The sequence below is a fragment of the Mauremys reevesii genome, linkage group 2, assembly GCF_016161935.1.
Source record: "Mauremys reevesii isolate NIE-2019 linkage group 2, ASM1616193v1, whole genome shotgun sequence".
Classification (NCBI taxonomy): domain Eukaryota; kingdom Metazoa; phylum Chordata; order Testudines; family Geoemydidae; genus Mauremys; species Mauremys reevesii.
In genome coordinates, this window is record NC_052624.1 from 80,453,991 (window position 1) to 80,476,842 (window position 22,852).

A 22,852-nucleotide genomic window follows, 5' to 3' on the forward strand; every position below is an offset into this window, starting at 1 on the left:
TAGTTAGAGAGACAAGATGGGTGAGATAATATCTCTTAGGGTATGTCCAGACTACCTGCCCTATAGGCAGGTAGTGATTGATTTTTTGGGGATTAATATATTGCATCTCATCTAGATGCAATATATCATAGAATATTAGGGTTGAAAGGGACCTCAGGAGGTCAGCTAGTCCAACCCCCTGCTCAAAGCAGGACCAATCCCCAGATTTTTACCCCAGTTCCCCAAATGGCCCCCTCAAGGATTGAACTTACAACCCTGGGTTTAGCAGGCCAATGCTCAAACCACTGAGCTATCCCTCCCCCCAAATGCATGCCTGTCGACTCCGGAACTCCACCAGAGCGAGCGGCGGTAGCGGAGTTGACACAGGGATCCGCGGACGTCGATCCCGCGCCGTGAGGACCCGAGGTAAATCGATCTAAGATACTTCGACTTCAGCTACGCTATTCATATAGCTGAAGTTGCGTATCTTAGATCGATACCCCCCCTAGTGTAGACCTGCCCTTGTTGGACCAATTTCTGTTGGTAAGAGAGACATGCTGAAGTGCTCTGTGTGGCTTGAAAGCTTCTCTCACCAACAGAAGTTGGTCCAATAAAAGATATTACCTCACCCACCTTGTCGCTCTAATATCCTGGCATCGACACATAGGGTGACCAGATAGCAAGTGTAAAAAATCGGGATGGGGGTGGGGGGTAATAGGTGCTTATATAAGAAAAAGCCCCCACAATTGGGACTGTCCCTATAAAATCAGGACATCTGATCACCCTATCGACACAGCTACAAGTATACTCCAGTCTGCTTAGTCATTTTGTGAATCATAGGCTCATAGTTCTCCACTCCATGAGATCTGGATTCATTTCATGATTCTGTAAATGACTCACTCTGTCTTTGGGAAAGTCACTGAACCAGTCTGTTCCTCAGGCTGGTAAAATGGGGATACCCACTTTTTGTAAAGCATTTTGTGATCTATGTTGAGTTCATTGTAAACTGTATGGATTTATGTATCTATTTTTCAGTACCTTATCTTCAGTGTATTGACCTACATTTGTGCAATGTATTAGTATTGGAAATGCTGTAAATCCCAATGATCACTTTATGACTTCTGAATAGATTTGAATGGCTATTCTTTAATTAAGCTGATTATTTAAATTAGGGCTGTCAGTCGCAGTTAACTCGAGCGATTGACTCAAAACAAATTAACTTGATTAAAAAATTTAATTGCAATTAATTGCAGTTTTAATTGCGCTGTTAAAAATAATAGAATACCAGTAGATATGTATTATACATATTTTTTGATGTTTTTCTACATTTTCAAATATATTGATTTCAATTATGGCACAGAATACAAAGTGTACGGTGCTAACTTTATATTATTATTTTTATTGCAAATATTTGCACTGTAAAAAAGAAACAAAAAAAGTATTTTTCAATTCACTTTATACAAGTACTGTATGTAATCTCTTTATCATGACAGTGCAACTTACAAACAGATTTTTTTTGTTACATAAATGCACTCAGAAACAAAACAATGAAAAACCTTTAGAGCCTACAAGTCCACGCAGTCCTACTTCTTGTTCAGCCAATTGCTAAGACAAACAAGTTTATTTATATTTACAGGAGAGAATGCTGCCCACTTCTTATTTACAATGTCACCTGAAAGTGAGAACAGGTATTCGCATGGCATTTTTATAGCTGGCATTGCAAGGTATTTACGTGCCAGATATGCTAATAATTCATATGCCCTTCATGCTTTGACCACCATTCCAGAGAACTGTAGACTGTATATTCTGTGTTGTAATTGAAATCAGTATATTTGAAAATGTAGAGACTATCCAAAATATTTAAATAAATGGTATTCTATTATTGTTTAACAGTGTGATTATAACTGCAATTAATCACGGTTATTTTTGTATCTTGTGATTAATTTTTTTAGTGATTTGGGAGCCCTAATTTAAATTTGTATTTTGAACCATAGAGCAGCATTTAAATCCATCAAATTGTATTGATATAGAATGATGTCTATTCCCTTTATTGATGTGCACACGCATCTCCTATTAAAAAATTAATAGCTTTGAATGTGAATATCAATGGGAGAGAAACATAGAATAATTCTGTGTTTCAGTGTCTTAAATTTTTCTAAGTGTTTATTCCTTTTGAAGTTTGACCAGAAAGAAAAGACCACCCTGCTGGGGAACAGAAAAGACTACTGGGATTACTTCTGTGACTGCCTGGCTAAAGTCAAAGGAGCTAATGATGGGATCCGCTTTGTTAAGTCTATTTCAGAGGTAAGTAAAGCAGACTGCTTAATCATCACAATAGGCAGTTCATGTTTCTGCATGTCCATTGTGAATGCTACAGAACTCAAAAGAAAAGTAGGAGAAGGAATGGGACTTTTTTTCTGTCTTTGCAGAATGTAAAACCAAAAGATAACTGACGCCTATTGTTCATCAAATTTCTTAGGGCTAGATTGCACAATCCTTATGCATGTTGGTGTGCTCTTCCTTGCAGGTGTAGTCCCATTGACCTCAGTCAAGTCCTGAATTATTTGAAATTACATTGGACAGGAATGGTGTCACTAGCCTTTGTTTGCCAGAAGCTGGGAATGAGTGACAGGGGATGGATCACTTGATGATTACCTGTTCTGTTCATTCCCTCTGGGGCACCTGGCACTGGCCACTGTCGGAAGACAGGATATTGAGCTAGATGGACCTTTGGTCTGACCCAGTAGGGCCGTTCGTATGTTCTTATGTGTTTTCAGTTACACTAGAAAAAGAAAACATTTGATGAATGGTGAGCAAGGTCTCTGTTTAGGGTTAATGCCTACGATTTAACAATGGGGATACAGCAGAAATAAATCAAGGGTGCAGTTTCTGTCCTCATGTGCACAGGTTTCCCGAGGGCAGGATTTTATCGAATGCAAGAGGAAAAAGTAGTAGAGTTTTGCCATTCTTGTCACTTTCCTGTTGATCAATATGGTTGAATGGGGGTCACTGAGTAGAGAATTTGGTCTTGTGTCTATCCTCACTTAATGCTTGTACAGTGTGTTGGAGATATAAAATACCATGTGACTCTTCTGGATTAAGATTATTGTTATCGCTCAAGGTGAGCTGACATGAAAGGACTCAAAGTGAAATGGTTCTTATTGGGCTAAGCAAAGCACATGTTAGTATGTAACACAGTAATAAAGCCTAAATCCAATATTAACAGAGTAGCAAACCTTAATCTCTACATCTATTAGTCAGTGAGGTAAACACTGCAAGAAGTTTTTAATGTTGATCCTTTCTGAGTCAGAGTAAATTTAAATCACTCAAATAAGGACTTTCCCCGTGGGTAAGTGGAGCACTGTTGTTGGCTCTGCTGATTGTTGCCCTGTTACCTGGTTCTGATGACTCCTAGGCAATTTTATTCCCAGGCTGCACTTGTTGATAAAGAAGTTTTCGTCTATTCTGTCAGAACTTCCTGACAGCAGCCTTGACTGCTGTCATCATGCAACTTCTTCTCTGGATGATCAGAGAACCAGCCATGAGGCTAGCATGGCTGCCGTAGCACAGACAGCCCCTGTGTTCCCCGTCCCACTTCTTTCTCCTCATCCCCTTCCTTCAGTCTTCCATTTGGTTTCAGGGGAACCCCCTCTCCCCACCCAGCTTTCTGTCTTGGCTTTGGAGTATCAAACATTTCCCCATCCCCTCTTTCTCCAATCTCCTCTTTCAACTCCAAATCCATCTTCTTCCCTTTGGTTCTTTAAATGAAAATTCCAGTGCATTTATATTGTACAGCTAGATGAACACCAGATTCTGATGCATCTTGTTTGGCTGCACATGTTTGGAGGGGCAGAGACACCAGAAACCTTCCACCTCCGCTTGCACAGCCAGGCAAGAGCTTCCTCCAAGGAGCTCATTTGATGCATTGCTTTTTCCATCTCTGTGGTAGTTGTACTTGAATTTTGGTTTGAGAGCAGAGACATAACTAGTTATAAATTCTGTCTCCTCTCTATCCACTGAATACCAAAATCTTCCTTATCTACCTTAAGATTTCTGTCCTTTTTTAAAAACTATGTAAGATGTTGTGATGTTTCCCTCTGGTGTTATCTGGACCAGTGATCTGCTAGGTCACTAGCTTTACCCTGCTCTGCTGTGAGAACTCCCACTCCTGGGCTGCGCCCAGCTACTTGCAGCCGAATGACACTAGCCAATATCTCCGGTCCCAGACACAACCCTAGGAACCTCTGTCTTGCAGTGTCCAGTTATGCTCGCTGAACACTGCAAGCTTATATGAGTTTGTCAATTTAACAAAGAAATTGATATGTACCAGGCTTGTTATCCCAAGGGGAGTTTCTGTCATGCGTCAAACCAAACACACTGCTTCAGGTAGAATAAACAAACAGATTTATTAACTACAAAGATAGATTTTAAGTGATTATAAGTCAAAGTATAACAAGTCAGATTTGGTCAAATGAAATAAAAGCAAAACACATTCTAACTGATCTTAACACTTTCAATGTCCTTACAAACTTAGATGCTTCTCACTACAAGCTGGCTGGTTGCTCTTCAGCCAGGCTCTCCCCTTTGACCAGCACTTCAGTCGCTTGGTGTGGTGTCTGTAGATGTAGGTTGGCGAGAGAGCGTGGCAAATGTCTCTCCCTTTTATCATGTCCTTTCTTCCCTCTTGGCTTTGCCCCCACCTTTAGAGACAGGTGAGCATTACCTCATTGCAGTCCCAAACTGGCCAAAGGAAGGGGGTGACTCCCTCGAGAGTCTAACAGATTCTTTTGTTGCTGCCTAGGCCAGTATCCTTTGTTCCTGTGAGGCTGGGCTGGGTTTGTCCCATACATGCCCCGATGAGGTGTGAACTGCCTCTCTGTTCTTGGAGAGTTTTTGCCTGGGCTTATTTTAAGCCATGAGGATACATTTTCAGCCTCATAACTATATACATGAAATTATAACCTACACCCTTGCTATAACATTACAGTAACAACAATTACTATAACATCCCACCATGCTCAATGCATCATGAGCCTTCCGAAGACACCCAACGTGACAAATTTTGCATTGGATACCACACAATCATTTTATAAAGATGAACATGGGGGTGTAGGGTGTTCCCCCAAGATTCATAGATTCTAGGACTTGAAGGGACCTCGAGGGGTCATCAAGTCCAGTCCTCAGAGCGTCACAGTTGTCCTTAAGTTTCAGCATTCAAAAATATGTTTTATGTTCTTTAATTTCATAATAAACGCAGCTTCATGTAGTTGTTATGGTTTGACTGTCAGAAATTTCCTGTTTCACTTTCTATGGAGCCACAGAAATTTGCAGGTGGAATGATTTTTTAAAATCATTTTGTTTACTTGCGGTTTATGGTTTTTAAAAGAATCAGCTGTTTCAGGTAACACGTTTGTCGGATTGTGTTCTTGAAATGAAACTGCAGAAGTCAGAGGAATGAACTCTGCTATTAAGATATTCGGGGAGGGTGTCCCTCAGGGTCACCCCAATATCATTTCCTGGAGCCCAATTGCTATACATGTTCTTGGCATATGTGCATAGAAACATTAATAGCTGGCTTGTCAGTGTGCCATTTATATATGTTTATAATTGGTGCTTAAAGGTTATCTTCCTTTGGCTTGTTTTTCCCAGCTCAGAACATCTCTTGGTAAAGGAAGAGCATTTATACGTTACTCCTTAGTACACCAAAGACTGGCAGACACTCTGCAACAATGTTTTATGAATACCAAAGTAACAAGGTAAATGCAAAGGTACTGTTGTGATGCATGGAAGATATCTGGAGATGAACAAACAGTGAAACATGGGACTGATTCAGTGCCATGTGAAATAAATGGACAACCTTCCATGTGGTTGGCTCAGAGGACTGATAATAGGGTATAAAGCAGAGGTGGGCAAACTACAGCCCGCGGGCCGCAGCCGGCCCGCGGGATCATCCTGCCCGGCCCTTGAGCTCCCTGTCGGAGAGGCTAGCCCCAGCCCCTCCCCCACAGTCCGCTGCCACGCGGGCAGTGCTCTGGGCAGCAGGGTTGCACACTCCTGCCAAGCAGCGTGGCAGCGTGTCTGGCTCCGGCCAGGTGGCACGGCTGCCAGACATGCTGCTCTGAGGGGCATGGTAAGGGGGCGGGGAGCGGGGGCGTTGGATAAGGGGCGGGGGGGACCTAGGGGGCAGTCAGTGGACAGGAAGCAGGGGCTGGTTGAATAGGGCAGAGGTTCTGGGGGCCTTCCCTACCTGGCCCTCCATATAGTTTTGCAACCCAAATGTGGTCCTCGTGCCAAAAAAGTTTGCCCACACTTAGTATAAAGCCTGTGTAATCTAGGTCACTGTTTCACACCCACCTTAGGTCAGTAAATATTGACAGTTGTTCAGTGGCCTATATGAAATGAGTTACTGGTCCAAGTCCAGTTCCTCTTAGACCAGGGTCAGTATTGCAAACTGCCATTACAACTGGTCCTAGTCTGCACCTTTGTTAGTACTCTAACTTGGGGGACCCTACAAAGGGGTTTTTGAACCTCGAGTTCATTATAAAGCACAGTGCTTTGTGCCTGAAACATTAAAAACTATATGGTGTTTTGTGCATGGTACTTACACACCTTAAATTTTTCAATCTTTACAAGTGCTGGACATCTGGGCTCAGATATGGCTAAATTCATATGTGGAAATGAATTTGGAGGTAGCGCACAGAGCCCCAAATGATAACTGTATATCACTAAGTATCACACAGTGTGGTACAGTGTAACCTATTGTCTTTCTGGTCAAGAAAAACCAAAGACTGGAATAGCAAGAGTTTAGCAAGTCAGGATGGATATTCGTAGAGCTTTCATGGAAAAGCTTTCAGTTTTTATCTTCCTTTTCATTGTATCTAATTCTGACTGCTGCTACCAGTCATTTGTTGTCATGAGCATTCAGTTTACTCACATTCAAAACATAAATGTGAGCTTACAGAGTACCATGTGAGTATCCATTATACGGCAAATCCTTCACCCTCTCTAGTTGCCTGCCTGAGCCCAGAGTAAAAATGTTTTGTGCAGGGTTTCTCCACAGGAGGAATCCATAAGCTTCATTAGCTCTTACTGGCACCAGGAGCTGCCCTCACTCCCAACAAAGAGGTTGTGTGTGGGGGGGGTAGTGGATCTGATTGATGTCTATTGCATTTGCAGTGGATCCTCCTAATTTTTATGGGAAGTAACAAATAATGTTTCATTTTCTTGAGAATGTTGCAGGTGCTCCTCTTTTATTTATAACTCCTTGTCATTTGATTCTTCTTTTAGTGACTGGTACTATGCAAGAAGTCCATTTCTGAAGTCTAAAATGAGTTCTAACATTGTGGGTCAACTCTATGAGTTAACTGAGGTTCAGTTTGACTTGGCATCAAGAGGGCATGACTTAGATGCTGCTTGGCCAACATTTGCCAGGTAATGTAGTAAAACTTTACTGTTTTCAATACAGTTAGAGCCATAACACATATTCTGTGACTTGCAAAAACTTCTGCAATTTTTCTATTTAACATAAAAGGAGGCATAAGCCTTCACCTTGTAACATATCTGCAGCCAACCTGGACTTCATGGTCATTACTGGGCTGAATGCCAGGGGCCAGTCTGATGCTCATTCAAGTCTGAGAGTCCTTCCACTGACTTCAGCGGGCATCAGCTCAGACCCCCCAGGGTCTGCTTACATCTTCACAGTGACGATGAGAAGTTAACTTGGGTCCCTCTTCTCCAAAAGCTGCGTCCCGTACCAGCTGAACTAACCATGAATCTCTTTCATTTGAGCAGTAAGAGAACTCATGACACACACCTGTTTCATCAGGCCTGCTTCTGCTTGAAAGAGGGTAATCCTGCATGTAGGGGTTGATCCAGCTCCACTGAGGTCTGTAGGAGTCTTCCCATTGATTTCAATGAATGTTGGATCAAGCCACATGCACGCTAGCCAGTAGGACATTGCCATATCCAGTGGTTATAACTAAAAGAATCCATAAAGTCAGAGCAGACAATTATGTGTGTGCGCGCGTTTAGCCATTATTAAAAGATTTCTTTTTTGTTTTTTCTTGCGGTCTACAGGAGGACATTGTCCTCACATGGCTCTTCAGCATATTTGTGGAAGCCTCCAAGTCGCAGTTCAAGCATAAGTAGTTTAGTGAGCAACTATTTGCAGGTAATTGAATGACAAAGAAGTGCATGCAATGTAGGCCACATTTCCTTAACATCAAAGATCTTTAGGCCTGGGAGCTGTATAACATGTTGTGACTTTAGTGGGAAACTACAAAAAAACTACAATAAATATAAAGGAAAATTGTCTCATAGCTGTGTGATAGGCTGGAGAGACCGCACACTGATGAGGAAGGTGCCAGAGAGGCCCTGTGTACCCACCCATCTGTCCCTGTCAGTCGGGGTGGTAGGAAGGAAGCCTTTAAAAAGGAGGAAACTGCAGGCAGCTGGCAGGAGAGATCACCCTGAGCAGGAAATTGCTGGAGTGACTCTTGACACCACAAGGGGAGCTTCCATCCGGGAGATCTCCACCACCAACCCTGTGGAGAGTGCACCGAATTCCCAATATAGGCCTGACAGAGTGACCCTGATTCAATAGCCCAGGCAGCAGGTCTCCACAAAAACTGCTATACTGATAGCACTGAAGCGAGAAGGTCCTGTTTGCCTTTTCCCCTTTCAGTTGGATCAAGGAAAAAGTTATTCTTGGGGTGCTGAGACATTTCATTTTCCTTTTATGTCCTCCATCAGAAGAGATTTAAGAAGGCCTGCAAAGGGTGGGATCCCCTCTTTGCAAGGACTAGGAAACTGGGGCCTGTGTTTAAGGGTCTCCCATCACCTGGGAGAAAAACCTAAGTTGATTAAACTTAACATTTAAGTCGTCTTTAAAAAAAAAAAAAAAACAACCCCCCCCGCCAAGCTTACAAAATCTCACTAACAGAAAGGTTTTCATTAGTATCAATGAAAATAGCCTTCTTTCCTTTAAGCTTTCCTTTCACAGTTTTGTGATTCCAACCACAACAGCACTGTGCTAGCATCTGAGAACCAGAAAGTGAAATTATCCAAGACCCCCAACACAGCAAAGCACTTTAACTATATATTAAAGTCAATGGGTTTTAAGAGTGTGCTCAAATGCATTGCTGAATCAGGGCCACAATACAAACTGGTGTAACGTCACTGGCTAAGATGCATAATATACAAAGAGTAAATAAATAATGAATAGAACTTTATTTTGTTCTGAGATGTCAGATGCTGGAGTGCTGAGCCCTACAGAAATGCTTATAAATGAATAAAAGTAATTAATAATCAAGAGGACTAACAGTAGCATGGATTAGGATTTTTTTAGTACTGATTTTTATCTTGACAACATCCCTTGAGTATTCATTTTATTGTTACCACCACCGCCAGGTATTAATCAACAAAAACAGTTAAGCTATCACTGAGTCCTGGAACATTCATAAGCTTTCATGTATAAAAATACACTGTTTCCAATTTAACTTTTCTGTTCTTCCCTTCCCGTCCTCTTAGACACAAGAGTTTCCAGGTAGCCCTGATGCAAATAACTCACTAAATGCTGAACACTTGGAGGGCTTTGAAGAGATGCGTGTGGAACTTGACCAGGGAGAGCTGAGGCAGAGAGAGCTGCAGGACCGGATTAATCAGCTACAGAAGGAAAACCAGGAGCTGCAGGCAGCTGTCAGCCTTCAGAAAGAACAAGTGCAAGTGGAAAAGGAAAAGAGCAGCAACTTCAGCGAGGAGAACTCCAGACTGACAAAGACGATAGCGGAGTTACAGAAACAGTGTGAGGTTTCCCACTCCACTCAGAGCACTGTTCATGACCTACAAAAATGTGTGCAGGCATTAGAAGTGAATGCAGCCAAGCAGCAAAAGGACTACCACACAAGGCTTGAGCAAATGGAGTCGAGTAAGAAGGACTATGCCTCAGAACTGCAGCTCTTGAATCGGGAGCTGGAAACCACCAGGGCTTCGGTCAGCATGAAGGATCTCTACATCAGTGAGCTCCAGACCAAGCTAAGTTCAACAGAGCAGAAGAATCTAGAGCTCATTGCAAAAGTCGATGCCGTCTTGGATGACAAAGGACAACAAACCTCTACCCGGTATGAGACTACCCTAAAGATCCAGGAATTGCTGGAGAAAGTTCACCAGGCAGAAAAGGAAAAGGCTGACATCCAGAAACTAAATAACGAACTTCTGTCTCAGGTAAAGACAGTGAGAGAGGAACTGCAGCTGAAAGAGGGGGCACAGAAAGAACAGGAATCCAGATTTAGTTGCCTCACCACAGACTCCAAAAAAGAGAGTGAAAAACTGCTCATGAGCCTGGAAATGATGGCAAAAGAAATGGATACAGTGCAGGAGGCGCTGACTGTGAAAGGAAAGGAGGTGGCTGAACTCCAGATCCAGCTGAAGGGCTCACTGGCTCGTGTGGGGTCGCTGGAAAAAAATCTTGAAGAGACCAGACGAGCAAAAGAGAACCTTCAGGAAGAGTGCAGCTGCAGGGAAGGTGCGCTGAAGCAGGAAGCCAGAACCTTGGCAGAGCAACTTGAGCTGCGGGAGGATCATTTATCAAAGCTGAGTCAGAAGGTGCACAGCCTAGAGGAGCAAAACCAAAAACTCCTCTCAAGCAATGATCATCTCCTCCAGAAGGTAAAGGACATGGAGGAGCTCACAGGACAACAAAGCTTGGCACTGAACGAAATTGGTGAAGAAAGCAAGAAACTGAAATCTGAGAATGCAAATCTGCACCAAACCAAGGAGAAGATGAAAGAGAAGCAGAAAAACCTGGAGGCATCTAAAGCCTCTTTGGAAGCTGAGTTGGCCAGGCTGAGGGCATCAGAGAAACAGCTCCAGAGTCAGATTGACGATGCCATGGTGTCAGTGGATGAAAAAGAGAAAAAGCTCCGGGAGCAGAACAAACAGTTGCATGAAGACTTGCAGAATGTCACAAGGCAAAATCAGATCCTGGAAGAGAGGCTACAGTCTCTGCATTCTGAATACCAAGAACTGAGGCAAAGAGAAGATACCATCAAGGAGTCTTTAGCTGAATTGAAAACAGAGCACAAGAGTGCCAAACAGCATGGTTTACAGGTGGAAAAGATTCTGTTTTCCTTGAAGGAGTGTGAAGAGTCTCTTAGGTCACAGGTTACCGAGAAAGATGTGATACTGCAAGGCATAGAGAGCCAATGCAAGCAGTTACAGGCAGAGATTGAGATGTACCGAAAAAAAGCGGAGTCTCTTGAGGTGGAAAAGCTAAGTATGGAAAAAACATGCCTTCATCAAATAAAATTAATTGAATCCCTTACTGGAGAGAAGGATTCAGTGGAGAAGGCCCAACTGGAGCAGGCAGCATGTCAGGAGAAAAAGACACAAGAGTTGGCTTCCAGGCTAGCCGTGTCTGAAAAGCAGCTGCACATCAACCAGAGTGAAGTGTCCAGGTTGCAGGCAGAAGTGATTGACCTTCGAGCCAAGCTTCAGGACACAGCTGATGAGAGAGAGAGGATGCAAGGCAAGCTGGATGTCACGGAGGCGGTTCTGGAGGAACAAAAGACACTGGTCCAGCAGCTGAAAGAGCAGAGTGAGTCACTCAACAGAAACCATGTGCAAGAACTGGTACAGTGTAAAGAAAGAGAGGAAACTCTGAAAAAAGAGCGGGAAAGGGAAGCCCATCAAAAGGCTGAGCTGGAGAAGAATGTGCTGAGTTTCAGGGAAGAGCTGTCCAAGGTTAAGCAGTATTTGGAGACTGTTAAAATGGAAAATGTAGAAACCAATGACTTGCTCCACAGAACCAACACTGACATGGCTGAACTTGGTATTCAGATCTGTACTTTGACCTCTGAGAAGGGGGATGCAGAAGAGAAGCTGGCCCAGGTCACTGAGAAGCTCAGGGAATTGGGTGAGCAAGCAGCAAAGGAGCAGGAGAGGCTGCAACTTGACATCTCCATGCTCAGGCAGGAGAACCAAGGCCTGACAGAGAAACTAAAGGAGTATCAAGTATGCGTTGCAGCTGTTTCCAGCCTGCAAACACAGCTGGAGGTGGCAGAGAAACAGGCCCAAAGCTTCCACGAGACCAGCAAAGAAGAGCTGTCTGCAATAAAATTTCAAATGAGCACAGAGATTATAAATTATCAGACAAAATTCAAGGTAAATTAATATAATACTCTACATGCTATTCTACATTCTACATGCTTGACAGTGTTCACTGATGTGGTAAGGAGAAGTAATTCCCTCCTCTGCAAGAATTACGGGGTGAAATGCCCTGTGTTATGGAGGTCGGATAATCGCAACAGTCTCTTTTGGCTTTAATCTATGCACATATGAATTTAGGGGGAATTAGTCCCTAACACCTACTGAGCCTTGCTCTTCAATATGCTAAGTAACTTTGATTCCCTTTGATGTTTAACACTGAACTAGTTACATCCTCTTTACTAAACTGGGTCAGCAGAACAAGGCTATGGATGTGTGAACCTCCTTTGCAGAATATCGAAAAGGTGGTTTTCAGACCCAATGGTTGCTCAACTTTCATGAATATTACTCATCAAATAACTATGAATATTTCAGCTTACGATTTGTCATTATTTAAAAGTACCTGTAATACAATGGGCCCAAGACTGCAAGGTGCTGCATACCTCCTGCACAGAGCTAAGTGGCCTCAGTTCCCATCGATTCCCTGATAACAGTAACACCCATACTGGTACTCTCTCAAAATCCAGTCACAACCCAACATCTGCCCACTCATTGCTGGAAAATAAGATGCTCACAGTAGATTTTGCAGCTCTGATCACATGAACCCTTTCTTCTCTATCCTTGTGTGCAATGATCAGCAGTGAAATAGTTAATATTTGTAATATTTACATTGTTGTGTCAACATCTGTTGATATGAATAAGGGCAACTCACCCCTCTGTTAGAGGCACTGTTTCAGGCAGTCTGCAGACTCCAACATAGAGCACAGCACAGGTTACACTGAGTTCACACCTGGAAGTTTATCTATTTGAACATAAGGGCTAGAGGCCCATGGTGGGATTTTCAGAAGTCTGAGTGTGGACCTGGCTCCGCTCCTATTGCAATCAATGTTGATTTCAGTGAGAAATCAAAGTTAGAAATCCCAGCCTGAGTGGTAATTTTACTGTACAAGATACAGCCACCGAAATAAAAGTCTAGTTTCAGGAAACGGTCATGAGCCACCCCGACTGAACTCTGGATCATGTGGGGAGAAATTCCTGAAAGATAAAGAACTGTGTGTCTGTTACTGCAGCACTGAAGCTGAGGCTGCCAGTTGATCAGACGTACACACTTCTGTGTATGCTGAGATTCTTCTAACATCAAAAAGTGGTGTGCGCTTACTTTCTACTTTCTTTGCCCCACAGAGCATCTCCTAATTCCCAGCATGACTTGTTCTCCCTTTGTACTTTCAACACAACATTTACATGCTTAGCAAGTTGGGCCATTTTTGTTTTGGCTCATAATAATGGCTGGAAAAACATCATCCGACTACCACAACGGGGGGACTTTTCCCATGAATTAGGCCCCAAGTTTCCTGGGATGCCCATTTGAATTGATCTGCCGTCAGCCACACAGAGGGCCAAATTTATCCCTGTTGTGGCCCAGTATATTTTAATTGTCCACGCTGCATCAGCAGGAAACTTTAAAACTGGGTGATGACTTCTATGTGAACTCTGTGCTTTATTGACTACACTAGGCTGTCAGTGAAGAATGCGAGAAAGTAAAAGAGCAGCTTGAGGAGCAGAAACGACAGCTGTGTGCTGCGGAGGAAGAGATTGCAGAGCTTCACGTAGGTGCTTAATCTGATTATAATAAAGAAATGTGCTAAAGTATTTGCATCAATAGCCACTTGTGTTAGAATTTACAAGGCAGGGGACCTGTCTGGCAGCTGGCTGGGAGCCTGAGAATGCACGTGAACAAATAATAGACATGCAGGTCAAAATTCTCAAACTAGGGGGAGATTTTCAAAGGCACAAATAGCAGTTAAATACTGAGGTTCTCCCCCACCCGAAACAGCTGACTTTTACTTAGGTGCCTAAATACAGATATAGGGGTGTACCCAAGTCTGAAAATGTTATCTCTAAAGTTTAGATATACAAGGTGCTTTTTCACTTCCTTTCATATTTAACTCTGTTTTAATGAAGAAGCCATAAATTTGACATTTTCCCCCTCATGAATAATTTAGTTTCTTTTAAACTTTTTGTTTTCCTATTGAAGCACTTATTTCAGACTGTGAAATAGTTTTAAATACTGATGTGGTTTATTCTTTCATCGTTGTGTTTGGGACTTTATTCTTTGATAAAGAGACAAAAGCCACTCAAAGCCCTTCTGCTGTGACTAATAAGAATTACTGGCATGGTTTAATACTTTACAATTGATCCCTTATTCAATGTGACATAAGTAATCAATCCCCAGTACACAACTAATTAGTGTCTGATTATTCAATAGTAATGTTTTAATTAATGGTTGGACTTCTTAAACTCCCCTATCAAAGCACTGTTTGGGTGACATAGTAACTAAGTTACAGTTGATACAGTGATGTTTTGGTACATTAAATAGAAATATTTTATTATTTTGCTAGGCTGTAAACACAGATCTGTCTAGCAAACTGGAGCATGCAACAGAGCAATTGACTGAATATGAATCCACCAGGTTAAAAAAAGACGAGGAGGTGATGTCGCTGAAAAAACACTTGGAGAGGTTAGCACTTTGGTTATTTCACTTGTACTGTTCGTAAGAAGCCAAGCAGGAGATAAGTCACCATTGTGTGTACACCATACTCTTGTGTACAGTATATGAGGCAGGGGAGAGACTACATAAATATTGAGTAGGAAGCGTTGAGTGGCCTTTCAGATGGAAAACATGGAAATTACACAGAATACAGCTTCCCTTTGTTCACTTATCTGATGTTCTTTAGTCATCACATTTCTTGTTTCCTTTGTGAAACTATTCTACGTGCTGCTAGGCTTTGTAGCATGGGTTAGGTGCAGCATTCAAAGTACAGCAATGTTGACTGCTGTTTAAAAGAGAACTGGAACATTTGCACTGCATTTTACATGGAGGGTGTGTTTTATTTTTGCCCCTGTGGTGTCTCAAGAGTAAAGTAAGAATTGCTGATGAAGGGAACACACTCTGCAGCTCTTGCTCAGGCAGATCTCCTATTGAGTTCAATGGGCATTTTGCGTGAGTAAGGACTTGGTGACAAATACTAGCACTAAATGACTTTGCAGCACAGAGCTGGCAAGACCAAGCCAGCCGGGCCTGATTCCAGGGCTGTGGATCTCTGCTTGGATCAAGAATAAGGGGAATCCTTTCAGGGATGGCTGCATAACACCTCATGGCCACCAAACTCTGCCCCATGCCTTGAGGCAGGAATCTGTGACTGTCTCATTGGGCTCTGTGACAGCAGCTCTGGGAGGGCAGGTCCCCCTGGTTATCAATCAGCTACATGAGTCCAGAGGATAGTCAGTTACGGAATGGAGTTGTCAGCTGGAAAGTGCCAGTGTCCATCAGGGCAGTTCTCGCCATGGAGACTGCAGGTAGGGGTGGGAGGACACAGTACTCCCCAGGATGCTTCACACCCCAACAAAAGTACAGATGTTGGGCCATATGCTCAGCTGGTATCAATCAGTGTTGTTCCATTGGGGCACTAGAAACAGCAAGTCTCAGAGCCGGGATCTGCAGTCTCGGGCTCGCGCTACGGCACTAAAAATAGTCGTGTAGATGTTTGGGGGTTGGACTGGAGCTTGGGCTCTGAAGCCTGGGGAGCGGGGTGGGTTTCAGAGCCCAAGTCCATATGTCTACATGGCCATTCTGAGAGCTGTAGTGTGAGCCCCATAAACCCGAGTCTGTAGACCGGGGCTCTGAGATGTGCTGCCATGGGTTTCTGCTTGCTCTGTAGATGTGCCCTCAGAGACCTCATTTACATGGAGATTCTGCCCCTCAGCAACTTGATGAGCTCTGGTCATGGAGCAGATCTTCACTGGGCCTGACCTTGTGCAGAGCTGTTACCTGGAAGTAAGGAGCTAATGCTTATCTTGCTCCCATGTAAAAGAGAGTTGGGATATGGGCCTGAATGAGGACTTCAGAATCGGGGCCCTTAATTCCTTTTTCAGATTTCTGTTTGTACCTACTCTAGTTTCTTACAACTAAGTGTGCACTAGTTTCTTCTTTGTGGGCCAGATGCTCATCTGGTGTCAACTGAAGTAGCTCCATGTATAAATCAATGTCCACTGATTTAAAAACTGAGTGTCTGATCCGGTGAGTTCATCCCTTGTGCCAACTGGGAGTCTATTGATTAAGCTAAGTTGACTGTAGTCTGTCAAGTTTACCATTGAGCCTGTGAGTAATTCTCCAGTTTTAAGTTGCTCTACTGACTGAAATTAATACACCAGAAATCAAATCAAACCTCTTTAAGTCTTTCACTCTGTCCACTTGAAATCAGAGGCAAATTTGTCTGGATGAGACTCTCAAGTGAAGTCACATTAGCAGAGCTTGTCAGTATTTCTTGTACTCAGTGGTAAAGGGTTTTTAGCTCCTTTGTAAATTTTTTTGTTTTGTGGTACTGCAAATTAATAGCATACTTAGTAGACCTTTCGTGAACATGTAAACCACTGATATGTTTGTGCTCTGGATTGTCCTCTGTGCCCAGTCTGCTGGGGATATGGGTCTTTACAGACTCACCCAGAGAGCCTTGGCTCTTAGCTTAAGCTGTAGCAGTTCATGCTATCTGATTCAATCCCTGGTGTGCAGCCAAGAGGGCAGCCATCACAAACACAACTATGAAAAGGGAGCAGGAAATAGGACCCTCATCCCCAGAAGTTAATGATTGTCAAAGGTGCCCACAGGTAATGTATCTAGGCACAGCTTCAAAAGTGTCAAAAAACTAAAGCACGTTGTTCTATACAATATGGTGTTCACATTGAGAAAGACTTCACTAAAACTACAGATTTCGTCAAGATAAATGGCTGAAGGGACTTCTTTAAGAACAATTAATTTGCATTTAAACAGGACCCAAAAGGAAGTTGACAAAGCGAATGAGCAAGTCAAAGAGTATGGTGACAAACTCAACAAGGTGACAGCAGACAGAGACAGCAATGATCAGAAGTTGTTGGCCGAGCTAGACGATCTAACTAGAACAAAGCAATTCCTTGAAGAACGTTTGATTGAACTTCTCAGGTTGGTATTTAAAAAATAATTAATAGGTTCTATTGTGGAGGATTTTAAATGGTGCTGTGTGGAGGGATTAATCTTTTATTCCTGAACAGAAATAAATGTAATGGCCGAATTCTGTGACACAACATTGGCAGTGAGATTCAATGGTTAGGGCACATTATGAGAAGTAAAATAGACAAAATGTGATCTAGCTCTTTCTCTGCTTGTATCTGTTTTGCAAAGTCCATGTCATTCTATATATAGCATATGTTCTTCCCCCTCCCTCGCCAAAAATATTTCAGTATGTTTTTCTAGCAAATATTTAACTCCAGTATCCATCACTTACAGAGAGCACCTTGCAGTCTGCCCTGGATAAGAGACTGGGCTGGGACCAAATTGTTATTCAGAGAACGATGCTGACTGGTGCATTGTGGGGAAACGGAGGGTTAAAAATATGAGAGAGGCTCCATCCATTGCTCACCCATGCCCCCCATGTCCCATTCACTTGCATGAGTGCAGGAGTAACAGCTCAGCAGCAACTGCCATCCCACCTACATTCTGATCCATAATGTGGGTAGCCCACACAGGGAAGCAAGGAGTCATCTCACCTCCTTAATCCTCTGTCCTGGCCCATAGCCTGGCCCACGATTGAGCCCAGTGTGCTCAGCCTTTAAATAGCAAACTCAACAGGCAGATGCTCAGCTGGTTTAAATTGGTGCAGATTCATTGAAGTTAATGGGTGCTGACAAGTGTCACAACAGGAGCTGCTGGATGCATCTCTTTTGGAAATCTAGCCCTTATTTAACTACTAAAGGAAAGCTTAGCAGCTTTGAAAATCTGACCCCAAGTGGCTTGCCCAAGGTCACACATGTGATCTGGTGCAGAGCTGTAAACTGAACCCAGCTCTCCTGAGTCCCAAGTCCTGTGTCTTAACTACAGACCGGCCTTGCTTTTGAAGGAAGACTCCTGTAGGCTCTCTATGTCTATCAGAACAATTCTGGACTAAACAAGACAAATACAGATTGTGGTTTATGTTAAAAAATGGAGGGTTTTGTCTGTCAGCAAGCCAAGTGCTGCAGACATAACTTGCAGACATGCAGCTACTTCAGTTAATGGTGTTAAATTGCCATTACAAAACACAAACCATGTATTAAATAGCAACCAAGTACTAACTGTGGTTTCTCACCTCTGGTCTGTGTATTCTTGTCTTCACGCAAAAGCTTGTGCATGCTACAGAAACCTCTCCACCTTTACTAGATGAAGAGTGAAAACCCAATGCAGCTTTAGACATTAACTGTTCATCAGAGGATCCTTCTACAAAGAAGTTCCTTTAACTGTGTCATTCCTTTCCTGAGCCACTCTATCTACCTGAATCTGGTAGCTAATACTGGAGTTCTTGCCTCCTTTTAATCTGAGAAACCTATAGCAGATATTTCTCTTCCAAATATTGTCACAACTTTCAAAAGTTTATTAGCTCATAGTACACAGCCAGGACATTAGCACATTCTTCTGATCAGGACTCACAGAAGCTTTTGGTATTGTTCAATCAGACAAGAGAATGTGGGTTTTCTTATTAATGTCTGTTTTCTTGGCCTTTCAAAGGAGTTATGATCTCAGCTGACATCTGTTTTTAAAGTGCAAGAAGACATAAACCTGTGAAGTCACTGAAAAAAAATGAAGTCCTTTCTTTATTACCTTTCCTGCATCTGATGGTGTTGGTGACTAACAATACAGTAGGGTCAAGATAGGTAGCATTTCTTTCTCACTTCTTGATTCTTTCCAGAGGTCAGATTCACAGGTGATGCATAATGAAGACTCCCTTATGCTAATTTAGAATCCCTTTGATCTCGTTACAGCTATGTACAGGTGTGTAAGAGAGTCTAAATTGGTGTAACTTATATACTGAGGAGCCGGAAGAAGATGTAATTGAGAGTAAAGTTTGGCTCACATACTTAGCCCTTGATATCACTTAACATTTTCAAAGCGTGTCTAACCATTAACTAATTGATCCTCATACACCCTGTGAGGTATTTAAGTATTTCCATATTTATTCTACAGATTGGTAAACTGAGAAACAGATGTTAAATGACATGACCATGACCAAGACCTCAGAGCAAGTTAGTGCCAGAGCTGAGACTATAACTCCTAACTCCTAGTCCTTCTCTTTGGCAAATATATAGTGCAGCCTCCCTTGTAAATAGGGAGTAAGATTCTGCTTTTATGCCCAGCTGCAAAAAGTTGAGCTAAGACATCAGGTAGTGATGGGTGTTGTGAGATGGTTAGCGCTGTGTTGTTAGCCTTTGTGGTTTGAGGTTTCACTTGACAGTTTACCTCAAATGCTGCAAAATTTTTTTTTGCTGTTGATGCACCTCCACGTCAGCCTAAATTCCACCCGATTGTACCCTTTGAGGGTGGACTAATGTGAGAGGGAGTCTCAACCACATCCTTTCAAAGGATGACAGAACACTTGAAGTAAAATGCACCCCACCCCACCCCAACCTGATCCCCAGGTGGAATTCTGGGTGGGTCAGCTACAGGGCAGCTCACCTCACTCTCCCACAGAGCAAACCATGGCTTACAGCTACAGTCTGATCCAAATGTGCTTCTGGGATATCTTTGATAGAACTCGCTGCAGTAAGGAGAATAATGTGCCTTCAACTGAAGCCTTTTAGGAGTTGCTCATTGAGTGCAACTTAAAATTAAGTGAACACTTAAGTGCTTTCCTGAACTGGGGCCATGGTACTGATCCAGTGTGGCAAGTCTTATATTCTGAGGTTCTGTCTGCAAAGGCCAATCACACCTTTCGGTGATGTATATACATTTGTAAATCATGGTGTAACTTAGTTAAAAGTGCAGGGAGTGGGCTATTTCAGATTTGTGTACTTACGAGTTAAATAACAGTACTTTACGGTATAGAGTTTTCTTCCAGGGGCAGAGTTGAGATTAGTTAAAAACAAACAGTGATGTTTCTAAAATGTATTGCTCTTCTTTACATGTGTCTCCATAGGGATAAGGATGCCCTTTGGCAGAAATCAGATGCTCTGGAATTTCAGCAGAAGCTCTGTGCAGAGCAAAGATGGCTCGGTGACACGGAAGTAAATCATTGCCTGAGCTGTCAGCGAGAGTTTACTTGGATGATGCGCCGACACCACTGCAGGTCAGTTTCTTGACCTATAACACGTTATTAAAAACGTGGAAATAAATATGATAGGTTCCATGTAAAATATCTAGTGTTTCAATATTTTACACTGTTCCCAGACATACATTGTTATAATATGTATATTATATGCTGTCTGCACTTGGTATATATGCTTTTAAAAATCGTTCAGTACAATGGTACTATTATTATTTTATTACAGTACTGACCCAATCAGGATTGATGCCACATTGAATTAGGTTCTGTACAGACATAACTTTCACTACTAAAAGATATGTTGAAACAATGACTCTAAATAGCAAGATTTGATTTTGATGTGGCCTGTTCAAAAAATCTGACAGTTGATTGAATTACTTGCTGCAAATTTTAACCCTTTTCTATTTGTGAATTAATAGTTACATGTTTGTGATTTCTCCAGATATATTCACAAAGTTTGGATGAACAAATTTCAGGCAGTGGGGTGGCATGTGACTGTTCACTCTTTATTCATGATGTGTGATTAGTCACTTAATAAATGACATTTTAAAGTTGTGAATACCGTGTGGTCATTAATCGGTAGCTAATAACTTACTTCTAGTATGATTTTTCAGATGAAGAATGTTTTCTACTAATATTTGTGAAATTTGCAAACATTTTCACCAATACCCAGTGGCTGTCTGAATACTTACGAAAAACAGCTAGTATTAAAACCTAATGAATAGAAGCAAAGTGAACTGGGGTCTTTTAATCAACAAACTGTTAACAAATCAATTTAAAAACTATTTGATTCTTATAATGACCAAATATCCTTGTGTAGCTCTCTTTCTGACTCACAGAAATCAATATTTTATATTGCTGCTTCTTCCTTTTTTTGGAGGCTGTGCAGCTTATGCAGTGAAGGATTTAGGTTAGGGATGGTTTGAGTGAATATTGATACATGTCCTGTTTTTACTCCCATTAAAATCAATGGGTGTTTTGCCATTGACTTCAATAGGAACAAGATCAGGCCCATCGAAAATCACTAAATTTGTGTTCTTTACTTGTTGTCTTGTTTGTAAAATTGTATTTTTAATTGTTTTTACCCTCTGGAAACTTCTGTTCCTGTGTAATTTACTTGTATTGAGACTATAAAGGAAAAATATGCCCCGCTGAACATTCACGATCCAGTAAGTCTATCTGAACTTTAAAAGACAGAATTGTCTGGGTTGTGATTTTTGCCATGTAACCTACAAAAAACTTCATGCTTTCCCAGGGTACATGACCTTTATGACCAAAACCCCAAGCACTGTCAATGCTCACCTTACCTACTTCTATTTTTAAGCCATAGGTGTAATATTCTCATACCTTTGCATTTGTTCTTTTCAATTTCTAGACTGTGCGGTCGCATTTTCTGCTATTACTGCTGTAACAACTACATGATGACCAAACACAGTGGCAAGAAGGAGCGATGCTGTAGAGCTTGCTTCAATAGACCTAGGGTGATCGTGGATTACACGGATGACTCTGGATCCCGTGCGAGCCAAGAAGAACCACCAGCTCTGCTAAATTCAGCAGTGTCTCCGACCCAGGAAGATACAGGTTAGTTCTTTTCATGTGCAAATGTGAGATAAATGAGATTATTGGGCTTCCTGCCCAGGGCTTATGTGGTCAGATCTTGCTCAATTTACACTCTGTGCAACCCCAGTGAGGTTAATGGGGTGTAAGTCCAGGCGGAACTTGTCCCAGAGTAGTGGTGGAGCTTGTTAGTATATCTTAATATTGATAGATTGATACAAATACCCATTTATATTTTAATGCAAGTGAGTCACCCTGGAGAGTCCCTCTAGCACTTGCAGTATGTGAAAACTACTGTGTAGGCAGAATAATAGTCCGGACACATAAGCTCTGTTTAAAAAATAAAAACACTGATGCTGCCTGTTACGTTATTACTGCGTTTCTTTTGATGTACTTTTATGGCACAGTTACAAATGAAACCTCCAAACCACCAGATGATGCAGTGTTTGATATAATCACAGATGAGGAACTGTGCCAAGTGCAGGAATCTGACTCTATCCATAACGAAAGTCAAGCTGAAGTAGAGTCTCTGGACCAGAGTGACACAGATCTGTGAGTAAAACACTGTTTAATTTAAAACTGGAGCCTCATTTTACGTTTTTCCTGTCCATAAAGAGAAAACAGACACTCTCAGTCATATTGAACTTCATTTTAGATTAAGAGAACAATACAGGGGAAAATCCATAGCAAAGTCCAATGTTTCTCTTATGACAAGCTTTATTGAACTGAACATAAAATGGCTGCCTGTCCTTACAGACAGCAGGGTCTGTAGAGTTATAAAGATACAATACCCAGAAAACAAAGGAACAACAGTTATATAGCTAAATCCCCCAAACCTTTTTTTTCCCCCCAAAAGAAAGTGGAAGGACACACATCATAGTGTAGATTTCAGTCACATGTTCCGTCTACTCCCGCATAAATAAGCAGTAGAGAGGAATTGATAGATTGTCTCTTATAATTTGCAAGCTTAATGTTGCATTAATATATTTTATGCCTATTTCTATATTAAT

The 22,852-nt window shown here is 42.1% G+C and overlaps 1 protein-coding gene across 23 annotated transcripts in view; it reads left to right on the top strand.

Moving 5' to 3' along the window:
• Positions 1–22,852, top strand: part of FYCO1 (FYVE and coiled-coil domain autophagy adaptor 1) — a 221,008-nt gene that overhangs the window by 45,492 nt on the left and 152,664 nt on the right. For 20 of the 23 annotated variants that reach the window (XR_005593566.1, XR_005593563.1, XR_005593571.1 and 17 more), the window contains 11 exons: positions 2,158–2,283; positions 5,629–5,735; positions 7,267–7,410; positions 8,056–8,149; positions 9,508–12,138; positions 13,695–13,787; positions 14,580–14,698; positions 17,009–17,176; positions 20,160–20,309; positions 21,661–21,866; positions 22,250–22,394. Coding sequence is in view for 6 of the 23 variants with exons in the window: in XM_039522238.1 (XP_039378172.1) it covers positions 2,158–2,283; positions 5,629–5,735; positions 7,267–7,410; positions 8,056–8,149; positions 9,508–12,138; positions 13,695–13,787; positions 14,580–14,698; positions 17,009–17,176; positions 20,160–20,309; positions 21,661–21,866; positions 22,250–22,394 (3,983 nt within the window). In the remaining 17 variants the exon portion in view is untranslated. The remainder of the gene's footprint in view (positions 1–2,157; positions 2,284–5,628; positions 5,736–7,266; positions 7,411–8,055; positions 8,150–9,507; positions 12,139–13,694; positions 13,788–14,579; positions 14,699–17,008; positions 17,177–20,159; positions 20,310–21,660; positions 21,867–22,249; positions 22,395–22,852) is intronic. The other 3 variants (XR_005593573.1, XM_039522243.1, XM_039522242.1) reach the window with 1 other exon arrangement.